An 18,491-nucleotide genomic window follows, 5' to 3' on the forward strand; every position below is an offset into this window, starting at 1 on the left:
CACAGCGCTGTAGCCTTCCCAGACACTGAATCTGGGCAGTTGAATGCAGTGTAATAGTGCAGTATATTATATGACATGTTTATGTATATATGTATATATCTGCATTGTATGTGACTTATGCTAGTGCTGACTGTACTTTATTCTCTCACCTGTCAGTGTATATCTATCCCTTTTCTTTATCTGCCCTAATACAGCTGTACTTAGGGTGGTTCTGAGACCTCACATTTATATACTTGTTAATATTTGTGTGGTTTGTCACATACTGTTGCGTGCTGCACGTTGCCATATTTTAGATGGAACTGTGTGTTGCATACGCTGAAAATGGGTCCCTGCAGCTAATTTTTGGCATCAGTCAGGACCAGTATAGTGCTGCTTAATATTTCCGCCAAGATTGGTCAGATATGTCTGACCAGGAGATAGAGCGTTATACTGCACCCATTTTTACTATCCTGCAAGCCATGTGCTGCAGGTGTTAGTGCGGAGGATTTGACTCATAAAGGGTTCTGTATGTGGCGTCATCTGGTGCCGGCCTCTTTCACGACCCCCTTGGGCGGTTTGTTTTCTCGGGATCCTCTCAATTGCGGATCGCCGGGCGGGCCCCATTGTTGTACCTCACTTGGGGTTACTTCACCATACTGCCCTTTTCATCTCAGGGTATCTCGCAGCTTCTTGCACTCTTCCCCTGTGACACAGACTACCGCTCCCTGCAGGGGTTTTTCGCAGTATATGAATTCCCCCTGGTGCCACAATAGTCTGTCATTCCCCTTGCAGGGATTACCACAACAGCCACCCTGGGTGGATGTCGTTTTCTACGAAACGCTAATTGGCGTGGTTGACGCCCTGTGGTTACTTCCCAGTTGGCTCTGCCGTGAACTGGGTACTGTTCGGGGCTCTTTCCCTCTTACACGGGGGGAAGCCTATTTCAGGTATTATTATCCCTGCTTTAGGGCTGGTAGCAGGTCCATTCTGGTTAGAGTGAATGTTGACCTGCACCTGTATCATACACCCTCAGTATTGCGTGCCTTCGGGTTACCTGTTGCTGACTAGCGGGTGGATCGCATAGCGGGACTCTGGCTGTTGCCAGATAGGAGGTGTTACAACAGTGTTTGGCCTCCTGTCCCAAATTCCCTGAGGGTCATCACGAGCCCCTCCTGGGGGGGATGGGCGTGTTACTCGTCTGATTACAGACGTTACTACGCCTCCCATTCCTGCGTGGTCGGATTCTTCGGATCCGTAGGTGGTAACTCTGCCTGAAATCAGTATACTTGCTTTCAGGAGTTGTTACCCATCCTACCATGGCTATAGCATGGTTGGTTAATACTATTGCATATTGGGTTGATGCATTTGTAACGTTTTTTCCCTCCAACACGTCGGGGGTTCAAATGTATTTGGTCGCTCAGGTAATATATGCAGTTGTCATAGGTGGACATGCCTATATTGGATACCAGTCTCCTAACTTTCAGAGTTCCGGCTGCGACTGTATCCTCCGTAATACCCTATGGCTGCGCTCTGAGAATGCAGAGGTGCAGATACCATCTTTAGGGTTGATATTGTTTGGTCCTGACCTTGACAAGATTGTAGTAACATTGGCAGTATTACTAACGACAAGTTTACCGTTTTCAGCTATGCACACTACAAGGCCTCAGACTAAGTCTGTTAAGTCTTTTTTGTCCTCTGGGTCAGCCTAAAGGTCTGTTTCTTCGTAGACTGTCGGCATCTACAAGGGCCGACATATCCAGTACCGAGCAGGCCTGGACTGCCAGCCGATCCTGCTTCTGAACCTACGGATATCTCTTCAGTCTGACGGGACAGGCCTACAACTGGGAGATACCGATTTTCTCAGTTCGCCCGGTATTAGTGTCAAGTTGCCGCGGCTACGTGGGTAGGAGGGTACGCCCTCTTTACAAGGGCCTTACAGATCCAGAAAGCTATGCAGTTGTTGCGGTAAGCGGAGCTAATTGGGCCATCCCCACTATCTCAGTGAGGGACTGGTTGTTCTGTTTTCTTTCTGGTGCGGTGGCTGAATGGTCCTCTTTGGCCTGTTCTCTGTCTCAATTCCCTGAACCAGTTCCTAAAGCTACCTGGGCTCAGGAGGAAATCCCTATGCTCCATCATACGATGTTTGGAACCTGGGGACTTTAGGGTATCAATGGATATACAGGACGCGTGCCTACGGGTACTTACAGAGACCTTTCCTCAGCATGGGCTGAGGTTTGCTGTATCACAGCAACACTTACAATTTTTCGGGCTCTGCCTGTTGGGACTGTCCTCAGCCCCACAGGGGTTTACCAGCGTTTTGGATTTTCTGTCAGTTCTTCTGTTCAGTATATCCCAATGCTCCTGTACCTGGACGGCCTCCTGCTCTTAGCGGGATCACCGGGGTACTTTACGGCCAGGTCAGGATGACTGTGGCTTCTTCAGGGTGCAGACGTTTAATCAACGGGGAAAAAGTCCTCCCTGCATCCCTCTCTGGGTATTCTTCATCTAGGATCCCTGCTGGATTCTCAGAATCTGAGAATTCTTCTGGCGTAAGACGGAATCTCCTCTCTTCCATTAGGAGTACATGGTTGTCTGCGCAGTCGACAGATGTCTTTACACTCTGGGATGCATGGTGGAATGGGCTCAGTTCCATTCCAGGCCTTTCCATAATTGGCTCATCTCCAGATGGAATGAGTTTTTTCTGTCGGATAACTGTTCAAACGATGATGCTCTCTCCGGAGGCAAGTCGGTCCCTGTCCGGGTGGCTATGGCCATCTCGTCCAGGGTTTTCTTTGCTAGGGACAGTGTCTGGACCGAATCCTTTTCAGTGCAGTTGGACGTCTGTCGATTCCACCCTGTCAATTAACTTACTCTGGCATAACTCTTGTTTCCCGGTGAACCTGAAAAGGTTCAGTCCGACAGGGTCAGGACAGTGGCTTCCTTTTTAGCAACACTGTTCGTTGGGTGGCAATGACAGGTATGTCACATATTCGGACATAGTCCGAGGGTCTCCTCCCGACCATCTCGGCAGCGTTCATTTCAGGAGCTCTCCATTGGGAAGCGGGAGTCCTCAGCCGTCACGACGTGCATCCCGGGGACTAGTCTCTTCCCCAAGAGAGGTTTCATCTCCTGGTGAGCAGGGGGGGCCCCCCTGAGGTGACCCTCATGGCCTTCTGACTTTATCACACTATGGTGTTACAGTTCAGCTCTGGGGATTCTGAAGCAAACTTCAGCGACTCTTTGTCGGTGAAGTGGTCCTTCCACTTTGTGTACCTGTGTTCTCCGGTCTCCCTTCTTCCTCGAGGTCTTTGGAAGTGTTTTCAATCGAGACGGAGATGCTTTCCTGCTGGTGGCTCCTGATTGCCCCAGATGTCAGGGGTACTTGGATCTTCGGAGTCTCTACATCGATACTCCATCCCTGATGCTTCACTGCCCGGACCTGTTGTCTCAGGGTCCTTGGTTTTGCCTTGGACCTGGGTCGTTTGTCTTTGACTGTGTCCTTACAGTGGTCTTACGGCTTCCCTGGCTTTGTCATCGTTGGAATGATTAGAGCACATGGATCAGCTTTTGCTGGGACCTACCACAAACTGTGGCAGCCATAAATCTTATGGTATTGTACCTGTCGATACAATCCTCCGGTGTCCAGGATTTCCAGATATTCTGGCATTCCTTCCGGCTGGCTTGGGTTTCACACTTGGCCTGGTCTTCCTGACAGTGCGGATCTCTACACTGTCAGTATGGTTAAGATATGGAATTGCTTCACTCTGGTATCCAGTTCATCCTTTGGAGTGTTTTCTTGATTATGCCTCCATTTGTCCTCCCTAGGGACTCCTTGGGAGTAAGTAGTGGTTCTTCGTTACCTCCGGGGACAGTCAATGGAACCGCTGGTTGTGATAGCCATTACATGGTCTATTGCTTAGGCTCTCTCTTTCTCTCAGGGTGTTTATATCAACCAGGAGAGTGTCTGAATTGGGAGCGTTCTCATGTGGCTCCCTCTTCTGGAGGGCATCATGTCAGGGTGGGAGTTGCTCTCGCCCTGTGTTTCTTCTTAGTGGTTTTCAGGTTCCATATTATTCTGGAACTTATGGTACGGCCATTCTGTCCCCAGTCCTCTCGGCTGGTGTGGCCTCATTGACTGTGGTCTGGCCTCTTTGGATTTATGTGATCCGTTCAGGTTCCTTACGGAAATCGGACTCCTTATTGGTGGTCTGAGATTTCTGGTTTTCACAGGAAAGGATGGCCGGCCTATAACCAAATGTTGACTTGGATGGCCTCGTAGGTCTTCCTCAGGGGCCTACCCATGGGTAGGCCTTCCTGTTGTTGATGCTTGTTTTTTCTCGGGCCATGTGACCCTCGTGTGCGGCTCGCTGTGGCGCCTCGGCTGTTTTGCCTTACTAGGTGGCCACGTGGTCTTCTGTCCACACCTTTTTAAGGTTCTAGGCATTGGTTTCCTTTGCCTCTCAGGATGCTTCCTTTTTGGCGACGGATTCTCCTCTCAGCACAGGAGCGTCCCCACCCTTGGTTGAACTGCTTTGGGACATCCCCAAGGTCAACCCTGTGGACCCCCTATGGACCCTGAAGTAGAAAACAAGAGATATGGTAAGAACTTACCTTTGTTATCTCTGTTTCTACGAAGTCCATAGGGTCCACAGGGCGCCCGCCCTGACGCACCTGGCTTCATATGGGCTGTGTGGCTGGTCACCGGTTTTCCGTCTCCCATTTCGGTGAGTATGGTTATTGAGTGTTCCAGTTTTCTCTCTCTTTTTCTCTCCTCCTCCGGCCTTTGGCTACTTACAAACTGAGGTGCCTCTGGCTTGGGGGTGGGGTTATAGGGAGAGTGGACCCAGTGCATCCTGGGAGCTAAAAGCTTTAACTGCGTGGTGCCCGGATTTGGTTCCCAACCTATACCCCAAGGTCAACCCTGTGGACCCTATGGACTTCGTAGAAACAGAGATAACAAAGGTAAGTTCTTACCATATCTCTTGTTTTTAATATAGTATTACTAAAACGGGGTAACCTACACAAACGGACATACATACATACAACATATATCTTATATTTAACCCTTATAGTTAAGGGAGCCAGCTCATATAGGGAAAAAAGTTACCCTCTATAGATTCAAAAAGTTTTGTTGAGCGACATAAAATTAATAGAGTAATCCCTCTGTGCAATACAATAACGCACCACTGAAATAGCAATAATTTTATCTGATAAAGATAATACCATACCACGAGCAGCAGCAAATGATGTCTGTCACTCACAATTTAGTAATACAATAGTACATATCACAAGGTATAATACATCTTAACAACAGATTATAATTTTCTCAAATTTAGCTCTGATCACAGAGCATACGTGCATATAATTGAGATATATATACACACACAGCTGTGTATCACATATACAATTAGTCACTATTCCTGATATATGACATAGTTGTCAGGATAAATTCCTGCGCACACGGCTGCAGCAGATTCTTCCACTGCCACAGAACATGAACAGTTTAAATCATATGGGCAGGAAAACATGACAAAAGAAATAGAGGCATGGCTGTGTGTAATCATATGTATACAGAGTCATAAAATACGGCAGATCATTGTAATAGTCAAACTAATAAGTTATAACCAGATCATACCACTGCAGTGGGTATTTAATCAATCCTTCTAATGATGTTTAAGAAGAAAAAATTCCCCACTGTCCTGTTAACACATCTGTATATCATATATGTGAGAAATCCCAGTTAATACACTATGATACACAATCTATAGATGTCCATATCCACATTGCCCAATTGTTAATCTAAATATACTACCATAGTGATGCTGTTGGAGGTACATATATCAAAAGGCTGATCCTCAAACAGCAAATGACAGCGTGCTCTGACTAGGGGATTGGGGCATACAGTGAGTGTGTCTGCACGGGCGTGTTTACATAGCTTGATACAGATTGCATGAGGAAATCCTCAAAGTGTGCTGCTACTCCACAGGGGAGAGGTGACTGTAAACGCGCACAGAGGGCACAGCCTTTGGAGGAGACGGTAGCAGCAGTGGGATTCTCCTTCCACGCGGCTTCCCCAGGGAGATGCCTGGCCGTCTCATGCAGATTCGGCGGCAGCTGCGGGGATATCCTAGCACGCTGCCGCACGGGCTGGTGCCTCCCTGCTCCAACAGCCTGCCTTGACTCGAGTAGGGTGACGTACGTTTCGCGTGGGGCGGGGCTTGATCACATCAGAGTGATGCATGCCTGGGGAACCCCTTTCTTAAACGGCCTGTCAGCCAATCCTAGGCCTATGTACGAGTGATGGACAGATTCACTGTCCAATTGGAGCAGGACTAGAGATCAGGGGAAGAGGGAATAGGATTAATTGGAAAAAGAACGGAGGGACATAAATTTATAAACATATATCATCCTGTTATGTAGGAAGAAAAGAGATACATGAGGTAGAACAGAGTAGAAAAGAGTTTACAAAAAAGAGAAGAAAAGGGTATTGTCTCTTTACTGGCGCACATAGAGGATAATTGTATATAAAATATAACTTTTATTAAATAAATTATTTAAAAAATGTTTCGCCTTATTAGTGAAATATTCCAAGAAAAAAATATAATAAAAACATTGAAACAAATGTGTGTCATCAATTGATATTAAATTATTAATAATTCATTTGTCTCTGTGTCCCTTTCAGTTATGTTTCTGAGTAAAGATTCTATTAAATGTTGTTGTCTCCAGTGTCATTAATCATAACATATATTTATATAGTTGAAATCAATTAGCCCTGCATGTACTACCCACAATTGTAATTAGATATACTGTGTTGAAACTAATCCAAGATATAAATTCCATTGGTGATATTATGCTGCCATCTATTGGTTATGGTATGCCATTACACCTTTAGCTATTAAATGTAGAAAAGAAACCAGGTTGATTTAATGGGTGCTATATTATGCACAATGTCCTCTATGAGGGCCACCTATTTGTATTCATGGAATATTGTCACATGGGAACATGTATACAGTTCCTGATACAAATCTTTGTGTCGCCTATTGGGTTAAGAAATAAACAATCAACTGCAGCAATCATATAAATTAATAGGATTACTAGTCTCTAAGAAGAGTTATATTGAGAAGTGTTAATAATATATCAATCAAAAAGCATTAACATTTGTGCTAAATGGTGTACATCGCATATTAAACCTCAATTTATATGATAAGTATGTTATACCTCTGTTGTAGTGTTTCCCATAAGGGTTATGAAGATTATATTTATATTATATTAACTCCTCTTATGGGGCTGCAAAATGCATTAATGAGTTATAATGCTAATTCAAATGATATATAGACTATCGGTGATTCAAAGGAAGCTGTAATAACTAGTATATAACATAATCAGCTTGATTAATAAGGATTGTATCTTACAGCTCCCCCTATTCGGTTCTATTGAATTGCATCACATTTAGCTGATTGAAATTACTTATTATAGCTCCCCCTATTGGATTACATCACACTTTGCTGATAGAATTGATTTATTACAGCTCCCCCTATTGGACTGCATCATAATTTACTGATAGAAATGTTATAATATTTGAAACTAATTAATATGCGGACATCTTAATGCCCTAGTTGATATTAATGCTTAACCCAAATATAAGGATTCCCTTGTATAGCTATAGGGTTTATCCGTGCAGTATGGTACTGTATTTGGTTTATGCTCAGAATGTGGTACCCCCTGTTGGTTTTAATTATACCTAATACAATACAGTGCTATTGTTGTAGCTCCCTCTATAGGGCTGCAAAATTGTTTAATAAACTGTTACTCACTCAGACTAACATTACTGAGTGTTTAATGTGGGTTCCTCATGCCCAGCTGCAAGGTTTAATCACAAGTAGTAGTATTGGAGTAGATTATATATATATTCACACTATTTACTCAGAGTAACACTATAACATAGTCTGAGTACTAGGAAAGCATGTTAATGCATGCCATTTTCTTCACTGTGATAATCACATTTGCTTATCCACACAGTGGAGGCAGTGCTTTCAAGTGCTAATAACACAACATAGGACACTGTCAGCAGCAGGAGCTGCAAAAAACCGACGTACGTTTCACAAAAGTTATGTTTTTTCACGATGGCAATGAGAACTACACTCAACATGTAATAATGTGGTATCGGTACATAGATGACATCCTAATGATTTGGGACGGTGAAAGAGATCTCCTTTCTAAGTTCATTCAGGAATTAAACAACAACGACTTGAATTTAAAACTCACACAAGCTATTAGCGATTCATCTATCTCCTTCCTGGACTTGAGAATCTATAAAAATCAAGAAGGAATACTTGAAACGGATCTGTATCGGAAGAATACTGCAACCAATAGCGTTCTGTACCAGACAAGCTCACATTTTCCACCAACTATTGAGAACATTCCGAAAAGAGAATTCCTACGTTTACGACGCAACTGCTCAGATTCGGAAAACTTTAAGCAACAATGCGGAGCACTCACTTCAAGATTAAAGCAACGTGGGTACAGCCATAGATGCATTAGAAAGGCAAAATCATCTATCCTCAAAACTAACAGAGAATCCCTCATATTTGAAACAACAACTAGAGCCAAAGAAAAAGAGGAGGCTATAAGATTTGTAGGCGATTTCTGCCAAGAGTGGAGAAGTATTAAAGCCATTATTCAGAGACATTGCCAGATCTTTGTCAAGATGCAGGATATGCCAAAGTATGTAGGAGACACGGTATCTATGAGTTGGAGAAGATCTCCGAATTTACGGGATGAACTAACCCAAAGCCATTATAGAAGGGCGGCCCCTAGATCTCAGAAAACGAAGGGCTCATTCCCATGTGGCTCCTGTAAAGCCTGTTTATTCATGACAAAGAAGAAAGAAGTAACAGACAGGTATGACAAGAACATGGAAATTAAGGACTACATCAACTGCAGAACCAAAGGGGTAATTTATTGCATAACATGTGATTGCGATGTGAAATACGTAGGAATGACAACTCGGATGCTTTAAGAACGCATATTAGAACATGTTGGAAATGTGAGAAATGCAGTCTCTGATATAATTAAATCGAAACAACTAACAGTTGTAGCAGGACATTTTCACTACAAACATAAAGGAGACCTTAAAAACTTTAAAGCTTATGGACTTGAGCAGATACATCTAGGAATTAGGGGCGGTGACCTAACAAAGGAACTCCTGAAACGTGAGAGCTTCTGGACTTTTAGATTAGGAGCACTCTCACCAGGAGGACTAAATGAATACATCAACTATAGCCCTTTTCTATAAACTCTCTCCTAAAATCCTTTGGAAAAATATTTTTAATTTTTTATTTATTATTATTTTCTATTTTTTCATTTGTTTTATTGCGTATAATCTTTTGACATTATAAACTCGATATTGGTGTCAATAAGATCCGTATGACTCATAATACACTCCTATAACGTGAGTCATACGGACGCTTAACTATAGGAAGGATTGTGATTGGTCCTGACTATGGCTTAGTAATAGACTCTATATTCCTTGCATTATGATGTATGTTATATCAAGAGATACTGTATTGTATACAATTTCAGTATTTAATTTTCTGTGTTGTTTTATACCTATGTACTGTCAATATTTCCGAATTAGCATCCTTGCTCTCTTGACACTATAGACTGGACCGCTATTTCAGATACTCGCAGACTCTAATCCAATAAGGGCATTTATTTATCTAGGGTACCCTATTAACGATAGGGTTCATAACTCTAAGACTATTTCTATTCCTTTTGGAATGTTTATTGGCTTCTTTTTTTGGTATCATGATCTCTTTTTTATATTATTTCGTATAAGAATATTGGAGGACGATATATTATACATAGTGGCTTTTTCATCATGTAATTACAGCTAGCGATACTATGATGTTTATTTATTTTGAGAAACTTTAGGAGATTTAACATGCACCACGAGGCATTAAAGCATAATTCTGAATGTTTATTTTATATCATCTTCCTGATTTACGGTGTGGGGTCTTTTGTACATTTAGGATTTATGATGCAGTGTCCCCTGTATATTCGTGCGCACAGGATGTGCTTATTATATCATATTATTGTCAGATAGGAAGGAACCCTGTGTACCTGAATATGAGTGTTATGACCCCACCTCCCTGCATATTGTATATTGTATGGTGTTAATTGTAATTTACGTATTCCTGTCTATACCAACCCCTATACCCCTTAGGTCCGTTTTATATTACACTTCTTATTAGAATCATTTAGAAAATATTGGATCAGGCATAATAAATCCAATGCACTAATAGTAGCATTAGCTACTAGATTTTGTGTTTGTCAATCTCATATGGATTGATCAGAGTGTAGTCGGGTTATACTATTAACTTCATGTATATAAATGCCTCCCTCTGGGTCTTTTCTACTCTGTTCTACCTCATGTATCTCTTTTCTTCCTACATAACAGGATGATATATGTTTATAAATTTATGTCCCTCCGTTCTTTTTCCAATTAATCCTATTCCCTCTTCCCCTGATCTCTAGTCCTGCTCCAATTGGACAGTGAATCTGTCCATCACTCGTACATAGGCCTCGGATTGGCTGACAGGCCGTTTAAGAAAGGGGTTCCCCAGGCATGCATCACTCTGATGTGATCAAGCCCCGCCCCACGCGAAACGTACGTCATCCTACTCGAGTCAAGGCAGGCTGTAGGAGCAGGGAGGCACCAGCCCGTGCGGCAGCGTGCTAGGATATCCCCGCAGCTGCCGCCGAATCTGCATGAGACGGCCAGGCATCTCCCTGGGGAAGCCGCGTGGAAGGAGAATCCCACTGCCGCTACCGTCTCCTCCAAAGGCTGTGCCCTCTGTGCGCGTTTACAGTCACCTCTCCCCTGTGGAGTAGCAGCACACTTTGAGGATTTCCTCATGCAATCTGTATCAAGCTAAGTAAACACGCCCGTGCAGACACACTCACTGTATGCCCCAATCCCCTAGTCAGAGCACGCTGTCATTTGCTGTTTGAGGATCAGCCTTTTGATATATGTACCTCCAACAGCATCACTATGGTAGTATATTTAGATTAACAATTGGGCAATGTGGATATGGACATCTATAGATTGTGTATCATAGTGTATTAACTGGGATTTCTCACATATATGATATACAGATGTGTTAACAGGACAGTGGGGAATTTTTTCTTCTTAAACATCATTAGAAGGATTGATTAAATACCCACTGCAGTGGTATGATCTGGTTATAACTTATTAGTTTGACTATTACAATGTTCTGCCGTATTTTATGACTCTGTATACATATGATTACACACAGCCATGCCTCTATTTCTTTTGTCATGTTTTCCTGCCCATATGATTTAAACTGTTCATGTTCTGTGGCAGTGGAAGAATCTGCTGCAGCCGTGTGCGCAGGAATTTATCCTGACAACTATGTCATATATCAGGAATAGTGACTAATTGTATATGTGATACACAGCTGTGTGTGTATATATATCTCAATTATATGCACGTATGCTCTGTGATCAGAGCTAAATTTGAGAAAATTATAATCTGTTGTTAAGATGTATTATACCTTGTGATATGTACTATTGTATTACTAAATTGTGAGTGACAGCCATCATTTGCTGCTGCTCGTGGTATGGTATTATCTTTATCAGATAAAATTATTGCTATTTCAGTGGTGCGTTATTGTATTGCACAGAGGGATTACTCTATTAATTTTATGTCGCTCAACAAAAGTTTTTTGAATCTATAGAGGGTAACTTTTTTCCCTATATGAGCTGGCTCCCTTAACTATAAGGGTTAAATATAAGATATATGTTGTATGTATGTATGTCCGTTTGTGTAGGTTACCCCGTTTTAGTAATACTATATTAAAAGTTATATTTTAACTATCTTTATTTCTAAATGAGTGCCCCCAACAAAAAATCTTCTTTCCCCTTTTGGTCTCTTATTGCTCCATGGGATTTGTCAGTGGTTCTCCACGCACTTCAGGATCCTCCATTCAAACCCCTGGAATCAGTAGATGTCAAGTGGCTCACTGCAAAGACTTCTGGCATAGCATCTGCCCGTAGGGTATCGGATTTAGCTTTCATGTCTCTCCCCCTTTTTGATCTTTCATCAGGACACGGCTATTCGTAGAACGTGCTCTGGCTTCCTTCCCAAGGTGAATTCTCAATTCTGCCTTAATGAGGAAATTTTGGTTCCGGCCTTTCAATCATCAGACCTCTCGGCAGGTGAGGCTTCTTTGGATGTGGTTCGTTCTCTGAAGATCTACGTGGACCTTACTAGTTCCATCATGAAATCAGATTCCCTCTTCCCTCTTCATTTTATATGGATTCCATAAGAAGTGATGGCAAGCTATCTAACAGACTCTGGCCAGATGGATTCGCATGACTATCTTACAGGCTTACACGCAGACTCTCCTTCCTGTGCCGGCTACAGTATCTGCTCATTCTACTCACTCTGTGGGTCCCTCGTGGACAGCCCGCCCTGGCGCCTCTGCTGAACAACTATGCAAGGCAGCTATGTGGTCCTCTGTCCACACCATTCTTAGGTTCTATGCCTTTGATACATTTGCCTCTCAGGATGCTTCCTTCGGGCGCCAGGTTCTCCTTTCAGCAACTGCTTTGGGATATCCCCATTGTCTCCCTGTGGAGCCCTTTGGACCCTAAAGAAGAAAAGGAGAGTTATGGTAAAACTTACCCTTGTTAACTCTTTCTTTCAAAGTCCATAGGGTTCACAGGGAAACCGACCTGATACACCTGGCTTCTCTTTGTGAGAGTTTGATTCCAGTCTTCCTTCTCTCCTGCTCCTGCCTTGGATTGTTGCCCTCAGGCTGTTATTGGGGTATAGGGGAGGGAGGACCAGAGCATCCTGGGATTGAAAAAGCTTTGCTGTTGGTGTCTGGTCCTCCAAGTCCTACCTACACCCAATGTCTCCCTGTGGCCTTTATGGACTTCGAAGAAAGAGAGTTAACATGGGTAAGTTTTACCAGAACTCTCCTTTTAGTCAGTGTGATAGGCAAAACCAGTGCTGGCTGCTGCCAATGAAAAAATGTCATTCACCACATAACTGAACAATGAAGGGTGACATGTAAGCACAATTAACATTTTCATTTAATTTTTGCTAAATTTCTCCAAAGAGAAACTTCTGGCCCAGGGATGCCATGGAAATATTGCTGATACTCTAGGGCGCCGTGATTCAAAAAAAAAGTTTGGGAACCACTGCTCTACTCTATCCAATTACTCCCCCTCTGTTCTACTCGGTTATCGCCCTTCTCTATTCTATCCGATTAGTATTCTACCAGCTTACCCCCTCTATTCTCTTCTACCCAGTTACTACACCTCCATTGTGCTTGATTACCCCGTCCTCTATTATATCCGATTACGATCTATTCCATTCTGCCCAATTACTATCCCTCTATTAATATTCGTCCATTCTATACTAACTTATTACCTCTTCTAATCTCTACTACCTGAATATTATCCCCCCACTACTCTACACTATCTGACTATCCACCCTCCATTCTATCCTATTACCATCCCTGTATTATACTGTACCTGATTATCACCCACTATTCTTTCAGAATGACCATCTCTGTACACTGTTCACTAATTTTAGTTCCATTTAGTTTCTTTCTACATGCAAGCGACCTTATGATCTCCAAACCACCATTGCCGAGTGACCAGATCACACAGCCTCACTAAGCACTTTTTCCCATTGCAATCTAGCTTGACTGCACTATTGCTGTATCTAGTTCCTATTGTGCAATAGATAGGCATCGCAAGGTTCCAGTTTGTCTATTGTTCCCAATGATATGTATCTAGCCATTCTAGAACTAAATAGGGCTATATCTGTAGGGCCTGTGTTGACCTTGGATGAATGGAAAGGAAATATTTCAAAGGAACTTTACAGGCAAAGCACAATGTCATTGTGGTTTACTAAATATTGTGTACGTGTTCTGTGCGGTGCTTCCTCGCACATCATTGTATGCACACTGAGATACACTGTTATCTCATATACATATACACACTGATTTTCTAAAGCTTCTAAAATGTAAAAAGTTTTGACCATAGCAGCCAATCAGATTACAGCTAACATGTCTGCTTTGGGCACGGTTTTAGGCTTTCATTATCCTACATTACGTGCTGCATCTAAACATGTTTAAAGGTTTGTCCAGAATTCACAAGCCTGTGGCTTTCCACATGCTGTGGAACTACATGGCATGGTGAGACTTGTAGTTCCACAAGAGCTATGAGTCAGAGGTTGGCAGGGCTTCCACAAGAGCTGGAGATCCGAGGCTGGTTGGTCATGCTGGAATTTGTACCCGCATGGTTGCTGGGAAGCCACAGGTTAATGTACATCTGCCTTAATTATTCTGTATAAAATAATTTTATTACCACTGTAATTTTGCTTCAATGAAATGTTTCTCTCCCATTCCCTGTGTCCAGTTCCTCACTGTCTATCAGACCTTCCCAAGGATTCCCCGGTCCCAGCATTGTCGCCCCTACCTGTGGCCATTGACGAGGATTGTCCTGGGGAGATGGGAACAAGCCCAGTTCCATGAAGTTGATGGTCGTCTATTCAGCTGAGAAGAAACCAAAATATTCTGCCTTTGCAAAAAGTTGCAGCGTCCTCTATTTACTGAACCTTCTGTTTTCCTTTATTAACACGAGTGATTATGTTTCCCAATCAGTGCACTTTTTTAGTTTTTTATCTTGCATTACAGAGAAAGTAGACCAGGACATGGGAGAGATACCTGACTATTATATGCGAAGGTGGTGTTCAAAAACTTTATATACATCACTGCAGGGTTTTTTTTTTTATTTGGCGATGTTTTGTATATACAGTATATATCCAGTGACCACTGTATTGATGTGTTTTTTGCTAGTAGAAAAAAAAAAAATTGCAATTACTGCTGTTGCCATCTACAGAGATGTGATGTGTAGTTAGGACAGGCGGACTTTTGCCTGGATGTTGCCTTAAAGTGACATTTGAAACACTGCTTTTTGTTTAGTATGTAATGAATCCATTTGTTATTTCACTAAAGTTGAGCGGAATTGTTTCTGTATGTCTTTCATTTTTATTTTAGTCTTTGTTTTGTTACTATTGGGTATTATCTGCGCAGGAGCCTGTGGGCCTGATTCAGAGCCGGGCGCTCTTGAAGAACGCTCGCTCTGAATCAGGGTGTTTTTTGATGTTGCGGCCTCCTGGCCGCTCGTTAAGCTGTGGGTGACCACCCACAGCTTTTGCGAGCGGCCAGGTGATGATCGCGGCCATCGGGGCTTGCGACGAGACCCTTGTGGTAGGGTCTCGTCCGTCGCAAGCCAAAGAGAGCTTCCTGCTCTCTGGGGTGATGTCAGTGGTGCCTTCCACAAATGGCAGGCGTTCCTTCGGGAAGGCCTCCGTTTGTGTAGCCACCCCCCCTGCCCGCCTCCAAAACGGGGCGAGCTGTTAATCAAAATCGTCAGCCGCCTCCTTCCTGTTGCGAGACCCGTAGCCCGTCGCTGGCCGGGACTCACGCATGCGCACGCCGGAGCTGTGCGCTCACGAGCGGGTCTGAATCAGGCCCTGTGGGTGCAGATAATTGGTGTACGTATATTTGGGATGGGTACGGGATCCCGGTGATCTGGATGCTGGTGGTCAGAAGACTGACAGTGGCATCCGACTGTCAGAATCCTGAGGACCAGAGGTAAGTACTCCTACACTAACCCTCCTTCCCCGCAGCCTAACCCTAACCCTCATACTTACCCACTGGGATCACCCGGATCTGATGTGCCATCCACTTGAAGCTAAAGTGGCTGGATCAGGTGGGTAATTGACTGTACAATCTGTGATGATTTTATTAAACCAGAAGCAACTATGGGCCTGATTCAGAGCCGGACGCTATTTGCGCTCGCTCGTTCAGAAAAAGGGGCCGGCTATTTAAATTGAGCGCTCGCTCTTTGCGGTCTGTTGACGCCTCTATGTCTGAGCGAGCGAACGAAACATGCGGTCGCTATTTTGTAAAGACGCCCCCTGGCCGCTCGCATCATACATCATCTCCGCTATTTATTAGATTAATCGAGTACATCGAAAGGCGTCTGAACTGCTCGCAGTGCTTGTGGTTGGATTTTCCTACCGCAATCATGCGAACAGTTCAAGAGACAACCAAGTGACGTGGTTGATGACGCTGCTTTGTTAAATATGCACACCCTTAAAACGCCCGTTTTGACCGTTTGGCACGCCTGCGTTCGGATCTCCAGTCCCCGTTTTCAAGCACCTTCCCCTGTTACCACCCACAAACGCCTCATTCTGTCACTCAAATTAGCAGGCACTCGCAATTTTGCGAACACACGTTTTCCGACCGCACTGACTGGTTGGCGCATGCGCATTACGACCCATGCGCAGATGTGCGAACATCGCTCGGAGCGAACGAGCGGCCGCTTACGAGTGGCTCTGAATCAGGCCCTATGAGCCTTATTTAGAGACGTACACTGATCCCATTGGGGAATGTATTGGAACACCCACCTTGCCCAAGCATCCGCCTACAAAGATGCACCATCGGTGGCAGATCAGTCGATCATCGACCATCTGAGTCACCCTATGGCTTCTCAGAATGGCCGACGGAACTAAGAAGCTGGCACCAGGGAAACCACGTACAAAGACGCAGTTGCTAAATTGGACGCCCCTATAATACGGTCGCCACACACCTGCGACTTTCCAACCACCCCTCCGTCACCACCCACAAACATAACTGTCAATCGGGCCCTACAAGTGCATTTGTTTATCACATATTCCTATAAAACTCTGTCCTCTGACTTCAGAGACGTATAAGATTGCAGGAGTCGCTTATTACAGGGTTATTGCCGTCAAGAGTAAGATAGGAAAGACCCTACAAGGACTGTTGTTAGTGTCAGACTCCATAACACAGTGTAGCGCTATAGCGTAATTAAAGGTGGCAAAACTTATTGGAATAGACTCTCCTGAGCCCCATCTGTTACCACTTTATTAAAAAAAAAAAAAAAAATCCTCTTCCATGCTATAGAGCACAAGGGATCTATCCAGAAGCAATTATATATATATATATACATACATATATATATATGTATATGTATGTAACATAAAGTGCTCACTAAGAATACCCACTGCTGAATGACAGGGCCCCTCAGTTGACAGAGATGGTCAGTAGTGTAAGTGACTATCATAAGCGGCGAGTGTGTGATGCCACGTGTCAGGTCTCACCTGCATGAGGAGCTGGGTACACACTATACCATATATCCTACATTCTTGGTGCTTTAGACCAATCTGCATGACCATGGTATAGTAGTGTGTACACCTTAATCTGTCGTCTACACACATCGTCCCATCTGCCGAGCTACACGTCAGATGGGTCAATGCAATGCAGTGTGTATGCACAAATGTACATAGGGCCTGAATCAAAGTTGTACGCTAATGCCCAGTCACTACTTCTGTGATCCTCCGCTGTATCAGGATGGCCGTGATGTGTTCACGCTTCCGGGGCCAGTGAATCTGCATCTGAAGATGCAAACACTGGAGTAGGCATGGCCAGGAAAAGGGGCTGACATGCCTGTGTCCTGGGAGGCTGGTCATCACCGCCTCTTTCCCCACCCCAAAACAGTCACAGCATATCAAACATGCTGCACGTTAGGTGGCACTGCGAAGACACTGAACATGCGCAGTACAGATACTGTGCATACACTGATCGGCCACCATCGGAGTTGTGTGCAGAATCCATCAGGCTTGCGTACAATTATCAGTCCGGTCCATAGTGTACAGGAGAAACACAGAATTGGATACAAGCTTACATGGTCTTGACGCACCTGTGGGTGTGCAAGCATTTATAGGGCAGCTCCCTGTGATCATTAGTTGCTATTTTCATGTAACAAATGCTGGGCTAGAGATACAGGTCTCCTCCTCTCTGAGTGCACCAAGAGGTCTCAGACACCTGTATGACATCACATCTGGGTCCTGTCTTAATTCCGATTGCGTATAAGCTGTTGAAACCCTGAGACCTGCTCTGCTAAAAACGACCGGTATAAGTAGGATTTCTACAGTATGGAGCCCGAGCCCAACCGGAACATTCCTGGGTACAGTATGCTCCTTTCTAGGGTGTTTTCATTGGTAAATCGAAACTTATATAAGTTTGGTTACTTCTCTGTACCCTGCGTCTGTTTCAGGGATGGGCCATTGCTGATGTTTATGCAGTTGAGCGATTATCGTTGATCTGCAAATGCGACAACTCCTATAACCGCTGTAGCTCGCAGTAAGGATTTATTCGCAAAATGATTGACGGACAGTGACTGTTTGGGTTAGCGGGGAGCTGGATGACTTAAACGTTGACATGGTGCGACCGTTTTCGGGGCATGTCACAGCCGGGGTCTGCAGTCCCATATGCAGTAAAAATGGCTGGTGATTATGTGGGGCCTTTATGTGTGGGTTTCACCCCTAAGATACCAACCTTGACCTTTAAACACATTAAACCAGTGGTCCCCTAACTGTGCGC

At 44.0% G+C, this 18,491-nt stretch overlaps 1 protein-coding gene across 2 annotated transcripts in view; it reads left to right on the top strand.

The window, feature by feature from the left end:
- The window catches only part of TDRD6 (tudor domain containing 6), a 109,286-nt gene extending 94,249 nt beyond the window's left edge, over positions 1-15,037 (top strand). For both annotated transcript variants that reach the window (XM_088467264.1, XM_088467266.1), the window contains one exon: positions 14,437-15,037. In XM_088467264.1, coding sequence (XP_088323390.1) covers positions 14,437-14,552 — 116 coding nt within the window. In that variant the 3' untranslated portion in view covers positions 14,553-15,037. The remainder of the gene's footprint in view (positions 1-14,436) is intronic.
- Positions 15,038-18,491: the final 3,454 nt, after the last annotated feature.

Source organism: Taudactylus pleione, unplaced genomic scaffold, assembly GCF_031769625.1.
Source record: "Taudactylus pleione unplaced genomic scaffold, aTauple2 ptg000070l, whole genome shotgun sequence".
Taxonomy (NCBI): Eukaryota; Metazoa; Chordata; class Amphibia; order Anura; family Myobatrachidae; genus Taudactylus; species Taudactylus pleione.